Below are 17,960 nucleotides of genomic sequence, written 5' to 3' on the forward strand. Positions count from 1 at the left end.
TCGAAATCGAAAAAATCGAAACCTTATTGAAACGATAACGATAAGCATATGTACAAATCGATAATCGATAAGTAATTATCAATAAGGGTCAAAATCGAATCGATAAATCGAATGCACACCCCTAGACTGTAAGACACTTGTTAAATGAGTAATTACATATTTGTGTAGATTAATATAACATACAGAATGTATATATATTCCGCTACTATTTTGAAAGCGGCTATACAATATTATTTTCCCTAATCTATACCCTTTCCTTTACCCTAAGTCCCTTACCCTATTATTTCCTCTACCACATTTAAGGAATGATCATATTTAAAGATCAAGGGAATGAAGTTCAAATTAATGGAAACAGAATTAGCCGTGATGATGTGTTTTGTTTTGTTTTGTATTTTTTATACCGTTGGAGTGTTGGTGGCATACATTTGATCCCTTACTTTAGTTTTGTTGCATGTGCTTGTTGACACAATTTTTATATTATAAATGGTGTTCGTCTTATTTTAGCTTCTTTTTGTCCATATTAGTTAGGCGCGTTTATAGCGATATACTTTCCATGGAATCCCGCAAATTTTCTTATTGGTGTAATCGATAACCGAATCGATAAGCCACCAAAATCGATAAATCGAAATCGAAAAAATCGAAACCTTATTGAAACGATAACGATAAGCATATGTACAAATCGATAATCGATAAGTAATTATCGATAAGGGTCACAATCGAATCGATAAATCGAATGCACACCCCTAACGCTGTATAAAGAGAATATCACTTAAACATTACATTGGACCTCTTTATTTTCTTTTCTTTTACTACTTTTGTATTGGGCCCAAAAGCCCACTCTTGTATTTATGCACTTATCCGGTTACATTTGGCCCATATAGCTTAGGATTGTATGGAAACAATTCATTCAGTTCATTCTAGTAAAATCTTTTCCAAAATACAGAAGCTAGAAGCTTCTTTTCTCTCTCTACGTTGTAGCTTCAACCCTAGATAATTTTACATAGATTGACTTCGAATCCAAGCTTTATCAGATTCTTCCGGACCATATTTTCCGGTATCATTCCTATTTTTATTGCTATACCGTCATTTGCTTTGTTTATACTCACTGAATGAGGTAATATAGTGGATTCAGACATTACTATAAAAACTATTGAACATTAATAATATCGGAGGGAACCATATTTTCAAAATGATCTCTATTTTCATTGCTATATCATCAATTGGTCTATTTGTACTCGTGAGGTTATATAGCAGATTCAATCATTACTATAATAACTATTGAACATCGATAATATCAGAGTGCAAATGAATTCCGGTGAAAATTCTTGCCGTCTTTTTTTGTAACAAAGTAAATATAAAAGAATTCCAAATATCAGGGAAAACATATTATGTAGTATATACGTAAAAAGCAAAAAGCAATGATGAAAACAAAATGAAGAGATAAAAGAGTTCAACTATATTAAACACCTTAGCTAAACATTTTCCACCTCCTATTTCAATATTTCTTGTTATCAGACTCTCTTGTACGTCTCTTCAACTTCACTACATCTTCTTCCTTTGTTTTTCCAGTATGATCTTCAATATAATCATCAATTGATTTTTTATCATTGTCATCCGATTTACCAACCATAGTTTCTTTAATTTTCTGCGTTGTCTCCTTTGCTGCACCCCATACGTCCTGCATTTTCTGCTTAGTCGTCTTCTTCATATCTTGTGCTTTATCCGCCATAGTTTCCGTCGTATCTTTAGTCTTTTGCTTCACTTCTTGAGCTTTCTTCTTTGCTCTTTCCTTAGTCTCCTTTGCCATTTCAAATGGAAATGATTTTACTTTTCAATAACAATAAGAACAAACCCAGTGTAATCATACAAGTGGAGTTTGAGTAGGGTAGTAATCATACAAGAGGAGTTTGAGTAGGGTAGCGTGTACGCAACCTTTTGAGTAGGGTAGTAATCATACAAGTGGAGTTTGAGTAGGGTAGCGTGTACGCAACCTTACTCCTACTTTGTGAAGGTAGAAAGGTTGTTTCCGATATCAAATTTATATGACCTTTTTATAAATTTGAAAAAGTTTAGTTTAGTTGAACTTTCTCATGTTATCCTAGCTTTTATAGCTATTCAAGTGTTATGGCATTTTTAACACTAAGTTTCAACCATTTCATTACCACAACGTTGATGACATGTTTACCACCAGTAAATCCTAACTGTTTTCATATTTTTCTTTCTTTCTTAAACCTGGGATCAATTAAATAAATTGACATAAATTGAACAACAACAAAAAAAACCAGTATAAGTAGAATCTGAGGAGGATAGTGCGGATGTAGCCTTACCTTCCTACCTCTCGAAGGTAGAGAGGCGGTTCCGATACACCGGCTCAGTAAAAGTATAGTCACAGCATTGTTGAAAAGAAATGTAATAATGGATACAGTAATGGAAAATAAGCAGTAACAAAAAACAGTAACAACAATAAAATAATAAGATCATCGAAGCAAAAGAAACAATCGAAGAGGAATATGAATAACCTCTATAGGCTGCGGCGTGTCTTTAATCTTTTGCTTGATATCATGTGCTTTAGTTTTTGCGTTATCTTTGGTCTCTTGTGCCAATTCACTTGTCTTGTCCTTTATGCTATCTGCACTTGTACTCTTCGACTTTTTCTTCGCTTCTTCAATTTTCTTTGAAGTTTTTTCCATGGATTCTTCCATGCTTTTCTTGGTTTTCTCAGTCATCTCAGCAATCCTATCCCCAGCATCTGCCACGGTCTTATCGTCGTTATAACCTTTATCATAGTCTGGTTTTCTTTTATAATCATCTGACGCATGATACCCCTTAAACATAAACGGACAAGAAGTCAACCTTAGAAAAAGAAGCAATTAAGTACAAAAATTTACAAAAAGAACTACCCTCTATTAAAAAATGACATTATTTTTCCGTGGTCTAAAAAGAATGATATCTTTCTAAATTTAAAAAAAAAAACTTTAACTTTAACTTCTCATTTTATTCTTTATTAAAAAAAAAACTTTTTTAACGATATAAATATTATACAAATTAAAGACCATAAGTGTCAAATGTTTTATAACCTTACAAACATTTTGGCATATTTGCATTTTTTCTTATACCGAGAGTCAATTGAAAACTTCTACTACCTCACAAGGTAGGGATAAAATTTATATACGTACTAGCCTTCCTAAACTCCATTTGTGAAATTTCACTGGGTCTGTAATTGTTGTACAAACGTTCAGGCATATTTTAGGACCAAAGTTCCAATAATAGCATTTCCTCTACTTTATTCTCTCCGCCAAATTTGTATCATTTTCTATAAGTAATCTTTATCTTAGTCTGCTTTTCTTTTACTCTGTCCAATCCACAATAAGTGAGAAATATTAAATTCTAAACAAAAATAGTTAGTGTGATTAAATTACCCTTAATTAAATGTTTGCAGCATAATTATAGTAGCACTTAAATAACTTACTTATTACGGATAAGTAATAAGAGTAATTTTAAAAAATAAATTGAATTTTTTTTTAATTATATAAATGAATATTTAATTTGGACCAAAATAATATGGACATGAACTAAACCTTAGAGAAAGTTGCCATTAAATACAAAAATTACATCGTAACTAGCATTAGCTGCATATAAACAATAAACAGGAGAGAGTGAGTAATAAACCTCGGAATAAGTAGGGGACGAGGAGAAGCAAACACGTGAAACATTACGATGGAGAAAGAGCGAAGGGTATTGAGGAAAAGTCTTGGAAAGGTAATTGAATATGGCGTTTTTGGTTATTGACATAGCTGCCATATTTGTTGCTGCAACTGGAAATAATTGTTAATCTTATCCCTATGTATTTCTTGAAGAGAAAAGTGTGTTGCAGCGGTTTCATAGTTGGAAGTTGCAAGGGACGGGGAATGGTGGCGTCGTGTAAGTATGACACGTTTATTAGTAACACCACGTATACAACATTCTTGTCAGTAGTATATTTTGATCATTCATCACTAAAAATAAGAGTTGTAATTTTTAAGAAATTAAAAGTTATTGACCTCATTTAGCCAAGAGATGGTTTTAAATATTTTGGGTCTATAATATAGAGTAAGGAGAGATTAACGAGGATGTCGCACATTGTGTGATTGAAATGGCAGCTCGCTTATGGTGTTTTGTGTGACAGGAATGTGCCACCTAAACATAAGGGCAAGTTCTACAAAGTAGTAGTTAGACCGGTCATCTTGTATGGAGCCGAGTTGACCAGTCAAGAAATCTCATGCCAAGAAGTTAAAAGTAGCAGAAATGAGGATGTTGAGATGGAGGTGTGGGCATACCAGAAAAGACAAGATTATAAATGAATATATTAGGGACAAGGTGGGTGTGGCTCCTGTGGAAGATAAGCTGCGGGAATCGATGCTGAGATGGTTCGGACATGTGAAGAGAAGAGGCTCTAATGCCCCGATTAGGAGGTGCGAGAGGCTGCCCACGGTGAGTTAGAGGAGGGGTAGAGGGAGGCCTAACAAGAGCTGAGGTGAGGTAATTAGGCAAGACATGGCTCTGCTCCAGCTTACCGAGGATATGACCCTCGATAAAAAGGTGTGGAGGTCGAGAATTAGGGTGGTGGGTTAATAGACAGTCTAGAGTTTAGCTTTGTCTTACCAGTAGTAGTAGCACTAGTAGTATATCTTCATATTCCTAGTCCTTTATTTTTATACGGTGTGTCATTATTACCAAGACATGTAATTTTGACCCGCGCATTAGAATCACCTCTAGTAGTCCTAGTATTTTTAAGATATTTATTTAGATTTATTTCTATAGGATTTTTACTTTATTACTAATTTTAGTTCTATTTTTAAGGCACAAAAATTGAAAAAAATACAAAAATAGTTTCATGCTCTATCTTATCCTATTTAGTTTAGGTTATTAATATTTTTATGGCAATATATTTTTCGTTTTTACCATGACTTTCACTTCTTTTTTTTTTTTTTGAATATAATAATTTATATAAAAATGATACATAAAAAAGTAGTTTCATAGTATGATATATTTTACTTTAATTGATTTTAAATTATTTAAAATTTAAGCCTTATTCATGCGTGGACCTTAAGAATTGAAGAAAACCCAAAAATTTGGCCCAATTTCAAGCAAGAACATGGCCCAAATCGGGCAGCCCACTCCCTCTTGACCCATGACCCGTCCGCCCTAACCCTTTAACCCACTTCCCACACTAAATCCTAGCCCCTTCATCCCCTTTTAATCCCAACAACCCCACATATATCCCCCATCATCATATAAAAAACCCAGATATTAACCCAAACCCCTAGCCCCNCTTGATGCCATAATAATTGTAACTCATCAATCAAAGGCTGCAAGTATACATCAATCAAACTTTTCGGATTGCGTGGACCTGGAACAATACAAGTTAGGAACAAATATGGACTTGTCATGCACAACTCTAGCGGAAGATTATATGGAGTAACAAACACCGGCCAACATGAATATGGTGCAGCAGAGACAGCAAATGGAGTAAATCCATTTGTGCATAATCCCAACCTAATATTTCTTGGTTCACTAGCAAATTCGGGGAACACCCTATCAAAATGCTTCCACGCTTCTCCATCTGACGGATAGCAGAGTATACCAGGTGGCCTTCTATGTTCGTAGTGCCATCTCATATGAGGAGCAGAGTCATTGATGCATACAACCTCTTTAACCTAGGTATAAGAGGTAAGTAATGCATCGCTTTAACTGGAACTTTCTTTTTTGTATTGGGATTTGTGACTTCTTAAAACGAGGCTGATTACAAAATTTACAGTTCTCTAGAGATGCGTCATCCTTATAGAATAGCATGCAACCTTTCTCACAGCAATCAATTCTCTCTGATGAAAGACCCAACTTAGAAACCAATTTTTTAGCAGTGTAGAAATCTTTTGGTAAGTCAATGTTACTCGGGTTAAGTTCATTCACAAGCCCAATAATAGAATCCATGCCTGCTTGGAAAATAGAACTATCCGATTAAATACTTAGCAATCTGACCGCAACAGACAACTTGGAATGCACTGAACCTTCATATAATGGACGACTAGCTTCAAGTAACTGTTCATAGAAACGCTTAGCCTCATCATTTGGTTCGGATTGAACCCTAGGAAACGTCCCAAAAGCATCCCTCATCATTTCATTGTATTGAGAATTTTCAACATTATGCTCCGAAATGGGGCTACCCTCACCACCAAAAGAATTATGAAAGTTAGCATCATCTAAACTAGCATGATTCTCCCCGTGAGCAGTCCATATATAATAATTTTCTATAAACCCTTTCATGTAGAGATGGACTTTAACTTCGTCTGATTTCAATAACTTAACACATTTACATTTCACACAAGGACACCTAATCCTTCCTCCAATAAGAAAATCATCAAGTGTTTAAGCCTTAGCAATAAATTCAGCAACCCCTTCAATAAATTCATCCCTCAACCCCGCACGATTAGGATGATTCCTATTATACATCCATCTACGATGCACAAATTCCATCTACACAAATAAAAATCTATAAATGAGATATTTAAAATAATTTGATTTATTTAAACTGGTTTACTACATATTCTACATCTATTTTGAGTATGTTTCCTTTATAAATCAAAATATAGAACTCTCTAAACAAAGAATTCTATTAACAAGTTCAACGATGATAATACTCACAGTATTTTGGTATTCAGTTACTTGCAATTATTACTAATATTCTAAATATGGCTTAATTAGTATTCTTAGAAATTTGTAATGTTATTCTTTAATCTGACTTGTAGTTAGTGTTTGTAAGTGAATCAGTTTTGGTCATTGGTCAAATTCAAGTTTTCAAGTTTACATGTGTAAACATTACTTTTGGATTTCAGTGCAAATATAAGAGAACGGACTTTTTTGTTAGGAGATCTAATCAACAAGATTATTTAAGAGTCAATTCAAGAAGAGCTTAATTTTCATAGAAAATAACTTCCCATCATATCAGACATCCTAAACATGGGTAATAACTTGCAGATGGATAAGGCAGCTCTACTTAGAAGTGTAGTTGAGCACGTTAAAGATTTAAAAGGAAGAGCAAAGGAAATCACCAAGGTAGTCAACACTCCAACTGACATTGATGAAGTAATAATTGAGCATTTAGATAAGGATGAAAATTCCAGCAATAGTATAATTCTCAAGGTTTGTCTATGCTGTGATGATCGACCTGAATTGTTCTCAGAGCTAAACAGGGCACTTAAAAAGCCTCAAACTAACAAACGTGGAGGCTAATATAACTAGTTTGGGTGACAAAATTAAGTGCATTTTCGTGCTCAAGGCCGTTAATGGTGTTTGCTTGAGTTCACTTAAACACTCTCTTACTAGAATTGCTATTTCCCCTTCATTAATGGAGCTAGAGACCTGAAAAATAAGATAGACAATTTGGTATTACAATATATTTCAATTATGCTACGATTTTACATAATGTGTGTGTATGTATGTGTGTATGCCAGATTTGTGTTCCAATTTTTTATTAAGAGGCGGAAAATAGACAACGTTTGCAATTTTTAGCCAGAGTTTTAGCGTCTTAACCCTACCTCACATATGCTCTTCCTTTTTCCACACACCTAGTAGCTACTACATTTGGAAAAAGAATCTAAGTTCTACGCCCTAATGGTGCAAAGAACTAAGTCAAAAGTAGAAACATGTTAATTACACTGACGGTGTAAAAAACACAAAAAAATCATTACACTATACAACTTAAATCCTTGGAAAAAGTAGAAATATGTAACTTGCCCAAGTATCATTACTCAATCACTTTTGCAACGTCCAAGATTGAAGGATGTGGAAAGATATTTCTGAAAATGACTTCTAGCAAGGTGGTGACTCTGAACAACGTCCTTCATGTTCCTGAAATTAGGAAGAACTTAGTCTCTACTGCACTTTTCGTTAAGAACGGGTTTAAGTGCGTTTTTATATCTGATAAGGTTATAATAATTAAGAATGAGATGTTTGTAGGAAAAGGTTACCTCATGAGGGCCTTTTCAAACTGAATGTAATGGTCGTTGAGGATAATAAAATTTCAGCTTCTTCTTAATTGGGTCAAATGATTTATGGCATATACATTTGGGACATGTCAATTATACAACTTGCGAAACATGATTAATTTGGAAGTATTGCCTAAGTTTGAGTGCGATAAATCGAAATGTCAAATATGTATGGAATCAAAGTATGTTAAACATTCTTATAAGTCAGTTGAAAGGAATTCAAATCTTTTAGACTTAATTTACACATATATTTGCGACATGACGTTAATACCATCTCGCGGTGGAAAGAAGTATTTCATAACTTTTATTGACGATAGTACTAGATATTGCTATGTCTACTTACTTAATAGTAAATATGAAGCAATAGATGCATTCAAGCAATAAAAAAATAAAATTGAAATGCAACTTAACAAAAAAATCAATGATAAGAAGTGATAAGGGTGGTGAATACGAATCTTCTTTTGAAGAAATATGTTTAGAATATGGAATTATTCATCAAACAACGGCCCCTTACACACCCCAATCCAATGGTATTGGGGCGTGTAAGGGGATGATGAACGCCTTGTTGATAAGTTCTGGTTTGCCACAGAATTGTGGAGGGAAGCCATTCTTACGGCTAACCAGATACTAAATCGAGTACCCATAGCAAAACGCAATCCATTCCATATGAATGGGGGTGTTTGGAATAAGTGCAAGTTCCTAAAACCAAAAGGGTAAAAGTAGGACCAAAAACCGTTGATTGTGTCTTCATAGGATATGAGACCAATAGTAAAGCATATCGATTTCTGGTTCATAAATCAGAAAATCCCGACATTCATAATAATACGGTTATAAAATCAGATAATGCTGAGTTCTTCAAAAACATATATCCATATAAAAAAGAATGTGAGTCTATTGGTGAAGGATCTAAACGACCTCGGGAAGAAACAAAAGAAAGTACGTTTAATCAGGAAGATCCAAGACGTAGTAAATGTCAAAGAACGTCTACTTCATTTGGACCAGATTTTGTGACTTTCTTATTGGAAAATAAGCCTCGAACATTTAAAGAAGCTATGTCTTCTTCGGGATCATTATTTTGGAAAGAGACAGTCAATAGTGAAATAGAATCCATATTGAACAACCATGCATGTGAATTGGTTGATCTCCCTCCTGGAAATAAACCGTTGGGTTCTAAATGGATTTTTAAGAGGACAATGAAATATGATGACACTATTGATAAATATAAGGCAAGACTTGTTGTCAAAGGATATAGGCAACGTAAAGGTTTTGACTACTTTGATACATACTCTCCAGTTACAAGAATCACGTCCATACGAACACTAGTAGTTTTAGCTGCGGTTTATGGTCTTAAAATTCATCAAATGGACGTAAAGACGGCCTTCTTAAATGGAGATTCGGAGGAAGAAATCTACATGGAACAACCTGAAGGGTTTGTGATTCCAGGTAAAGAAAAGAAGGTATGTAGACTTGTTAAGTCCCTTTACGGACTAAAACAAGCACCCAAACAATGGCATGCGAAATTTGACCAAACAATGTTGTCAAATAGTTTTAAGATAAATGAATGTGATAAATGTGTGTACATTAAAAATGTTCCAAATCAGATAGTCATTGTTTGCTTATATGTGGATGATATGTTGATAATGAGTGATGACATTGTCAACATAAATGCGAGTAAGCGTATGCTAACTAGCAAGTTTGATATGAAGGACTTAGGAGTTGCTGATTTAATTCTGGGTATTAAGATCCAGAAGACTCCTCAAGATCTGGCATTGTCACAATCTCATTATATTAAAACAGTACTTGGAAAATTCAAGTACTTAGATTTTAAAGTTGCAAAGACTCTAATTGACGTGAATCTTGCACTAGCAAAGAACAAAGGCCAAAGCGTATCACAAGCGGATTATGCTCGTGTGTTGGGATATTTAATGTATATCATGAATTGTACACGACCGGATATAGCTTGTGCATAAGTAAATTGAGTCGATACACGAGTAATCCAGGTCAATCTCATTGGATGGCAATGAAACGAGTTTTGGGATGTTTAATGTATATCATGAATTGTACACGACCAAATATAGCTTGTGCATAAGTAAATTGAGTTGATACACGAGTAATCCAGGTCAATCTCATTGGATGGCAATGAAACGAGTTTTGGGATATTTAGAACATACACAGGAATTTGCTTTGCACTACAGTAAGTATCCTGCGGTGATTGAGGGAACTGTGATACAAATTAGATCACCCGTTCAACTGATTCTAAGTCCACAAGTAGATATGTATTCACTATCGGTGGAGGAGCGGTATCTTGGAAGTCGTCCAAACAAACTTTTATTGCCCGCTCTATAATGGAGGCTGAGTTTATAGTCTTAGATAAAGCCGATGAAGAAGCTGAATGGATCCAAAATTTCTTGGAAGACGTTCCATTTTGTCCCAAACTGTTGGCACCAATATGCATACATTGCGATAGTGAAACGGCAATTGAAAGGACTGGGAGCGTTATGTATAACGATAAATCTCGTCATATTCGTCGAAGACATAAAACCGTTAGGAAATTACTCTACAGAGGAATTATCACAATTAACTATGTAAAGTCAAGCGATAATATGTCGGATCCACTTACGAAAGGCCTAACTAGAGAGGTAGTTGAGAAATCATCGAGGGGAATGGGACTATGGCTGAGGACAAGTCATTGTGGCGGTAAGTCTACCTAGAAGACTGGAGATCCCAAGATCTAGGTTCAATGAGATCAAACAAAGTCATTAAGGATGGTCCAACATTGTCAACTAAAATTTTGGTCCATTCTCGTGATGAGACAATGCTCAGTACCAAGGATAAATTAAGGCGTTTTAATGGTTTCTAAATTTGATACGGGATATATCAAATAGTATATCTACAGGATGATACGTTTGGGAATCACCTATGTAAGTGTGAAGCGTTAGCCGCTTCAAGGAGAATTTTATAAGGCCAGTTCTCTACGCACTTATGAAACCAGGCGGTGTTCATGGCTCAAAGGAACGCAACAATGAGAACCAAAGATAGTAGAGGGTTGACTGTGTGACTTATTGGTTGTCTAGGTATACACCAAAGTTTGACGGTTCAAAGATATCAAATCTATCGATTGACCGAGTATATCCGACATAAGTTCACTATGGAAAGTTCAAAAGGAAACCTTCTTATCCAGATGCGATTAATCCTTGCTTGCGAATCACACAGTTTTCATGCATATTTCCGTGATATAACCACTCCCCATTCATGTGGGAGGATTATTGGGCTTTTTAAGCTTGTTTTAGCTTAAAAGAGGGTGAATGGGAAATGGAGGGAAAGTGAAATATTTGAGTTTCCCTCCTTGACAAAGGGATATTGTCCCATATTGGAAGAGGAAAAGAATTTTGATGGGTATTTATACAATTGCTCTTCTTCTAGCTCTTAAAAAGTTGAGAAGAACGCAAGCCTCGTGCAGTCGTCATCGTCGCCGCTCGGCTTCGGCTTCGGCTTCGGCTTCGAATTTGTATTCAGATTCGGATTCGGATTTGGATTTGGTCAAATGATTGATTGATTAATTTTTTGGACCAAATTTATTTGTTAATATTAAGATTAACATAGTATTATTTTAATCCACAATTAATTTTTCTCTGCGTTTTGATTTCCTGTTTTATTTTACATAAATAGCCATTTACGTAATGGCCGTTTTACGTGAACAGTCATGACAGATCTTATGAAGAGTTGCACCTCTTCATTTAAACCCAACCTGTTGGCTATAAATAGTAGACCATTCCCTCATATTTTCCATACAAAATTTTTGAATTCTGCTCTTCCTTTCTGCATTGTTTTCTTACAAAACTAACAATGTAAGTGTGATTTGCTGCCGCCATTTGTGTTCGTTGAAACACTAGTGTTTGAAGTTGTTACATTTCATGTTTTCGTACGTTAAAGTTTCGTCGTAAGTTAATCGACGTAGACTCGGGAATGAGATTATTTTTGAGGTTATAAGCATTTATGCTATTTATAACAGGTGGTAAGTAAGTACCGTGAAGGTTAAAGGATAAAAAACCAATGAAAATGAGTTTCGTTGAAGGTTGTCAATTTGGGATAAAATATGGTCCAAGCTATAATACCCAGTATTTATGGACTAGTGTCATACGAGGTACCACATGACCATTATAGTAAGGTATGTAAAGTATGTTAAAAGTGATTAGTATTTTAAGTAATTTGAGATAATTCTTAATTATGTGGATAATTGGGTAATTATTAATTTTTAGCGGGAGATTAACTAATTAATTAGCATCTTTGAATAAGCCTAATGGACCTCAACGTGGTAGCAAAGGGCTTAGGTAATAGTGACTCTTGGTTCATTAGACTAGGTGGCCTATTTAGGGGATCTTTGGGCAAAACTAAGCCACAAAAGTGGGGTCCACAACCTAAAATTTTAAGACATCTTCCTACATCATTAAGGGGGAGGTGTATGTGCTAAGCAACAGATGAATTCTCAAATGAATTCATATGAAATTTCATAACTCTACAGCAGCGTGAGATGCAATTCTAAGAGAGCACGGTACAATCTTTCTCAAGAATATCATACGAATTTTTCCCTACTTCGATCCTCCGTTACGTGTTTTTCGCAAAAAAAGTGGGTTAGAGGGATTGTTAAGAGAATCGACTCAGGTATGTTAAGGCTATCCCTTCTTTCCTTTTGGCATGATCCATATGATACAAACGAAACGAGCAAATGCACAACTTTCATAAATGACTCTATTCATAGAAGCACTAGGGGTGCCTATGTTCTTGATTTCCCATGTGTCTTATTATATCTTCTGTTCATGTGTCTCAAAAAAATACGTAGTTGATAAAGTTTATCCGAAGACATATTGATCTTATGACATTCCGAGAAATCTTATTAACGTATTTCTTATGCATTTCATTCATTTATACATGTACATTTACCCATGACCATATGGCGTTATATACGCTTATATTATATATATATGGGATATGGGAAAAGGTTACGGCGTTATATACGCACCATCACCTGATCAGTTGGTATACGTTGATGATTTCACCCACAGAGGCCGAGATGATATGATGGAATGCCCTCAGAGGCTTGATGATGTTATCTACACCTATACCTATGCATGGTACGACATTAATATGCACTTGCATGACATTATAAATGTTTCAGGATTCACAAAATCAATTAGACTTACAGGTGGAATTCTTTCCTCCACGTTTCCTTTATGTCTTTTTTGTACTAATTTCATGCCTTTCATACTCAGTACATTATTCGTACTGACGCCCCTATTTCTCGAGGCCTGCGTTACATGCCCGCAGGTGAAGGTAGATAGGTTTACGGTCCCCCTTGTTAGGATCCTTGATCAGCGAGAGTTGGTGTGGTCCACTTGATCCGAAGCTGTTACTAGTTTTGGTATGCTATTTTTGTATGTAGATATGGGTACGACGGGGCCCAGTCCCATCCTTTATACAGATGTACACTCTATTAGAGGTCTGTAGACACTTATGTATAGTTGGATAGTATGTCGCCTTATCGGCTTCCAGTTTTGGATATATAGTTGTCTATAGTAGCCTTGTTGTCTGGCCCTACCGTATTCCGCATGTATATGTATATATGTCTTTTGGACATATTTTCCTCACGTATGTTATTGATGTAATTTAGCAGTTTATTGACAGATGTTATTCATGACCTACCCTTAATTCATGTTTATATCTTAGACGCATGCTTAGGGTGTTCTACAGGTAGGACTCGGGAACTCGTCATGGCCCATTGGTTTGGGTCGTGACAAAAGTGGTATCAGAGCGGTTCTGTCCTAGGGTTTTCAACAGACCGTGTCTCGTAAAGTCTTGTTTATGAATGTGTTGTGCACCATATTTTTAAATAGGAGGCTACAGGACATATAAGATGTTATCCTCCCTTCTTATCTTAGATCGTACGATATAAAAATTCATTTTTCTAACGATGTGTTATGTTTTCAGCGATGCCTAAGAAGGCTACAGCTGTCCAGAAGGGCACGTCTGTGGCTGATGAGACTACTAGTCGTGCGCCATGAGTTACCAGGGCTCGGGGAGAGTCTCATAGTGAGATTCCATCTCAGATTTCACATACCCCGCCCTCTCCAAAGGAGATTCGAGGGGCACCAGCTCCAGCGCCTACTCCTGTACGTCCAGCTCCTTAGCCTTATACACCGGATCAGGAGATGAGAGATGATATTAAGCTATTAACTCGATTAGTAGTTGCACATGCTCGACGCTAGAGGTAGGTATTAGTCATGTAGATAGGTCAATCAATCCAAGGGTTCATGATTTCATTAATTTGGACCCTCCAGTGTTCACTGGAGTAGATCCAAATGAAGACCCTCAGGTATTTATCGATAGAATGTAGAGGACTTTGAGGGTAATGAAGTCCACTGCGACTGAGTCAGTTGAGCTAGCTTCCTATAGACTTCAGGATGTTGTAGTTAATTGGTTCGAGTCTTGGGAGTTGTCCAGAGGTGAGGATGCCCCTCCAGCAGTATGGCAGGAGTTTACAGAGGCTTTTCTTCATCATTATTTGCCACCAGAGCTTACACGGGCCAGAGTTGATAGGTTCTTGACCCTTCGACAGGGTTATATGAGTGTTCGGGAGTACAGTCTTCAGTTTAATTCATTGTCTAGGTATGCTCCCACTATTGTATCTAAGATGGAGGATTGGGTTCACCGGTTCGTGATGGGGTTGGAGCCGCATTTGCTTAACGATGGTATGTCGGTCTCATTTCAGTCATGCATGCATATTTCTCGTATTCAGGCATACGTTCAGGGTGTAAAGGAGCGTAAGCAGAAGCAGAGGGCCGATCGTGGGCATGATAGGGGCCAGAGTAAGAGAGCAAGATCTTCGGGTCCTTTTGCTGAGTTTTGAGGTGGTCAGAGACAACATTACCCGAGGTATCCAGCCCACCCATCGGCTAGCGCACCCCCTCAATTTGCCAGTAAGAGATTTGATCGTTCCACATATTCAGGGCCTGGTCAGAATTCCAGGGCCTCAAGTTCTCAGTATAGGGGCGAGTCAAGTCAGATGAGGCTGCCCATGCCACGATGTGCTCAGTGTGGTAAGCAGCATGCCGGTTAGTGCCTTATGGGGTTGGGTGTTTGTTATACTTGTGGTCACCCAGGCCACGTTACGAGAGATTATCGAATGAGAGGTGGAGCAAGTATAGTTTAGCCAGTGTGATCTGTAGCTAGTTCGACATCATCAGTAATCCCCCCTGGGCAAGGTTCGGAAGTACCAATCGGTCGTGGTAGAGGTAGAGGTGGAGCATCTAGCTCAAGCGGTCCTCGGAACCGCATTTATGCATTAGCAGGTCGATAGGATCAAGAGTCATCACCTGATGTTGTTATAGGTATATTATCAGTCTCCTCATATGATGTATATACATTGATTGATCCAGGTTCCACCTTATCATATGTTACTCCGTTGGTTGCTAGTAAGTTTGGAATAGAAACTGGAGTTGGTTAAACCTTTTGAGGTGTCCACACCTGTTGGGGTTCCAGTGATAGCTAGGCGGGTATATAGAGATTTTACAGTAGTACTTCATAGTCGATCTACAGTAGCAGACCTAATTGAGTTAGATATGCTAAAATTTGATGTTATACTGGGTATAGATTGGTTGGCTTCTTGTTATGCCAACGTTGATTGTAGATCAAAGATGGTTCGATTCCAATTCCCAGGGGAGCCTGTTTTGGAGTGGAAAGGTAACATGGCGTCGCCGAGAGGTAGGTTTATTTCCTATCTCAAGGCAAGGAAGATGATCAGAAAGGGCTATATTTATCACTTAGTTCGGGTAAAGGATGTGAAAGTAGAGTCACCAACCGTTCAATCTATCCCTGTGGTTAATGAGTTTCCCGATGTTTTTTTCGATGAGCTTCTGGGTCTTTCGCCAGAGCAAGAAATTGAGTTTGCTATTGACCTCTTACCAGATACTCAGCCAATATCTATTTCCTCCCAATAGAATGGCATCTGCAAAGTTGAGAGAGTTGAAGGAACAACTAAGGGACTTGCTTGAAAAAGGCTTTTATCATACCTAGTACATCACCGTGGGGAGCACCTATGTTATTTGTGAGGAAGAAAGATGGTTCCTTGTGTATTTGTGTTGATTATAGACAGTTGAATAAGGTAACGATCAAGAATGAGTACCCATTCCCAAGGATTGATGATTTATTTGATTAGTTGCAAGATGCCAAGTATTTCTCGAAGATAGACTTGAGGTCCGGGTACCATCAGGTAAGGATTAAGGAGAAAGATATTCCGAAGACAGCATTCAAGACTAGATACATGCACTTTGAGTTTCATGTTATGTCATTCGGTTTGACCAATGCCCATGGATTTGGTGAACCGTGTGTTCAGACCCTTTCTAGATCTGTTCGTGATTGTATTTGTCGACGATATATTGGTTTACTCCCGTTCAGAGGCTGAGCATGCATATCATTTGCATACGGTGCTCAGAGTTCTACAAAAAGGGAAGTTGTATGTAAAATTCTCTAAATATGAATTCTGGTGAATTCTGTAGCTTTCCTTGGGCATATTATTCCGGGTTAAGGTTTCTGGGTTGATACACAAAAGATTGAAGCAGTAAAGACTTGGCCTAGACCCACGACACCGACGGAGGTTCGTAGCTTTCTCGGTTTGGCGGGTTATTACAGGAGATTTGTAGAGGGATTTCTTTTCTTTCAGTGCCATTGACAAAGTTGACTCAGAAGGGAGCTAAGTTTCAGTGGACTGATGCTTGCGAACGGAGTTTCCAGGCATTGAAGGATAGACTAACTTCAACACCGGTTCTAACACTCCAGAGGGAACCGATGGTTATGCTATCTATTGTGACGCTTCAGGCATTAGATTGGGTTGTAAGCTGATGTAGCATGGTAAGGTTGTAGCTTATGCTTCTAGACAACTAAGAAAAAATGAGAAGAATTACCCGACCCATGATTTAGAGTTAGCTGCGGTGATTCATGAACTAAAGATGTAGAGGCACTATTTGTATGGCATTCATGTTGACATCTATATGGATCATAAGAGCCTTCAATATATCTTCAAGCAAAACGAATTAAATTTATGTCAGAGGAGATGGTCGGAGCTACTAAAAGATTATGATGTTGATATTTTATACCATCCGGGGAAAGCGAATGTAGTAGCTGACGCCCTCAGCCATAGATCAATGGGTAGCCTATCATATTTACAGCCAGAGAAGAGGGGAATAGCCCATGAGATTCATCAGCTAGCTAGTCTTGGAGTTTAATTATTGGATTCAGGTGATACCATAATTACTATTCAGGACACGAAAATATCCTCTTTAGTAATTGAAGTGAAGGAACGCTAGTACGAGGATCCTATGTCAGCTCATTACAGGGATACAACCCCTCAGAAGGAGAAGACACCATTTGAGATTACAAGAAATGGGGTCCTCAGATATCGAGGATGATTATGTGTCCCCAATGTTGCAGAGCTGCGTCGGCAGGTTATGAGAGAAACTCACTATTCTCGTTATTCTATCCATCTAGGAGCAACAAAGATGTATCATGATATCAGGGAAGTATATTGGTGGGATGGAATGAAAAAAGGATATAACGGAGTTTGTTGCTCAGTGCCTAACTATCAGTAGGTTAAGATTGAGCATCAAAAACCCAGTGGATTATTGCAGGCTATAGAGATTCCGACTTGGAAGTGGTAAGTGATTAATATGGATTTAGTCATAGGCTTAACTCGTACCCAGCGTAAGCTCGATTCTATATGGGTGATTGTTGATAGACTTACAAAATCAGCCCATTTTCTGCCTGTTAGGACTACATATTCCACAGAGGATTATGCAAGGCTTTATATTAAGGAGATAGTACGACTTCATGGTGTCCCTATATCTATTGTCTCGGATAGAGGTGCTCAGTTTACAGCTAATTACT

The 17,960-nt window shown here is 37.1% G+C and overlaps 1 protein-coding gene across 2 annotated transcripts; it reads right to left on the reverse strand.

Moving 5' to 3' along the window:
• Window positions 1-1,349: 1,349 nt before the first annotated feature.
• On the reverse strand, window positions 1,350-3,863 carry LOC109242722 (late embryogenesis abundant protein 1-like). Of its 2 annotated transcripts, none has more exons than XM_019409570.1 (3): window positions 3,670-3,863; window positions 2,520-2,825; window positions 1,350-1,795 (listed from the first exon to the last, which is right to left on the reverse strand). In XM_019409570.1, the coding sequence occupies exons 1-3, from the start codon at window positions 3,799-3,801 to the stop codon at window positions 1,496-1,498; spliced, it is 738 nt and encodes a 245-aa protein (XP_019265115.1). In that variant the 5' UTR covers window positions 3,802-3,863; the 3' UTR covers window positions 1,350-1,495. The 2 variants fall into 2 exon arrangements, with proteins under 2 accessions (XP_019265115.1, XP_019265113.1); XM_019409568.1 differs by having other exon boundaries at window positions 1,350-1,798; window positions 3,670-3,862.
• Between the last annotated feature and the right edge of the window lie 14,097 nt (window positions 3,864-17,960).

Source organism: Nicotiana attenuata, unplaced genomic scaffold (genome assembly GCF_001879085.1).
Source record: "Nicotiana attenuata strain UT unplaced genomic scaffold, NIATTr2, whole genome shotgun sequence".
Lineage (NCBI taxonomy): Eukaryota > Viridiplantae > Streptophyta > Magnoliopsida > Solanales > Solanaceae > Nicotiana > Nicotiana attenuata.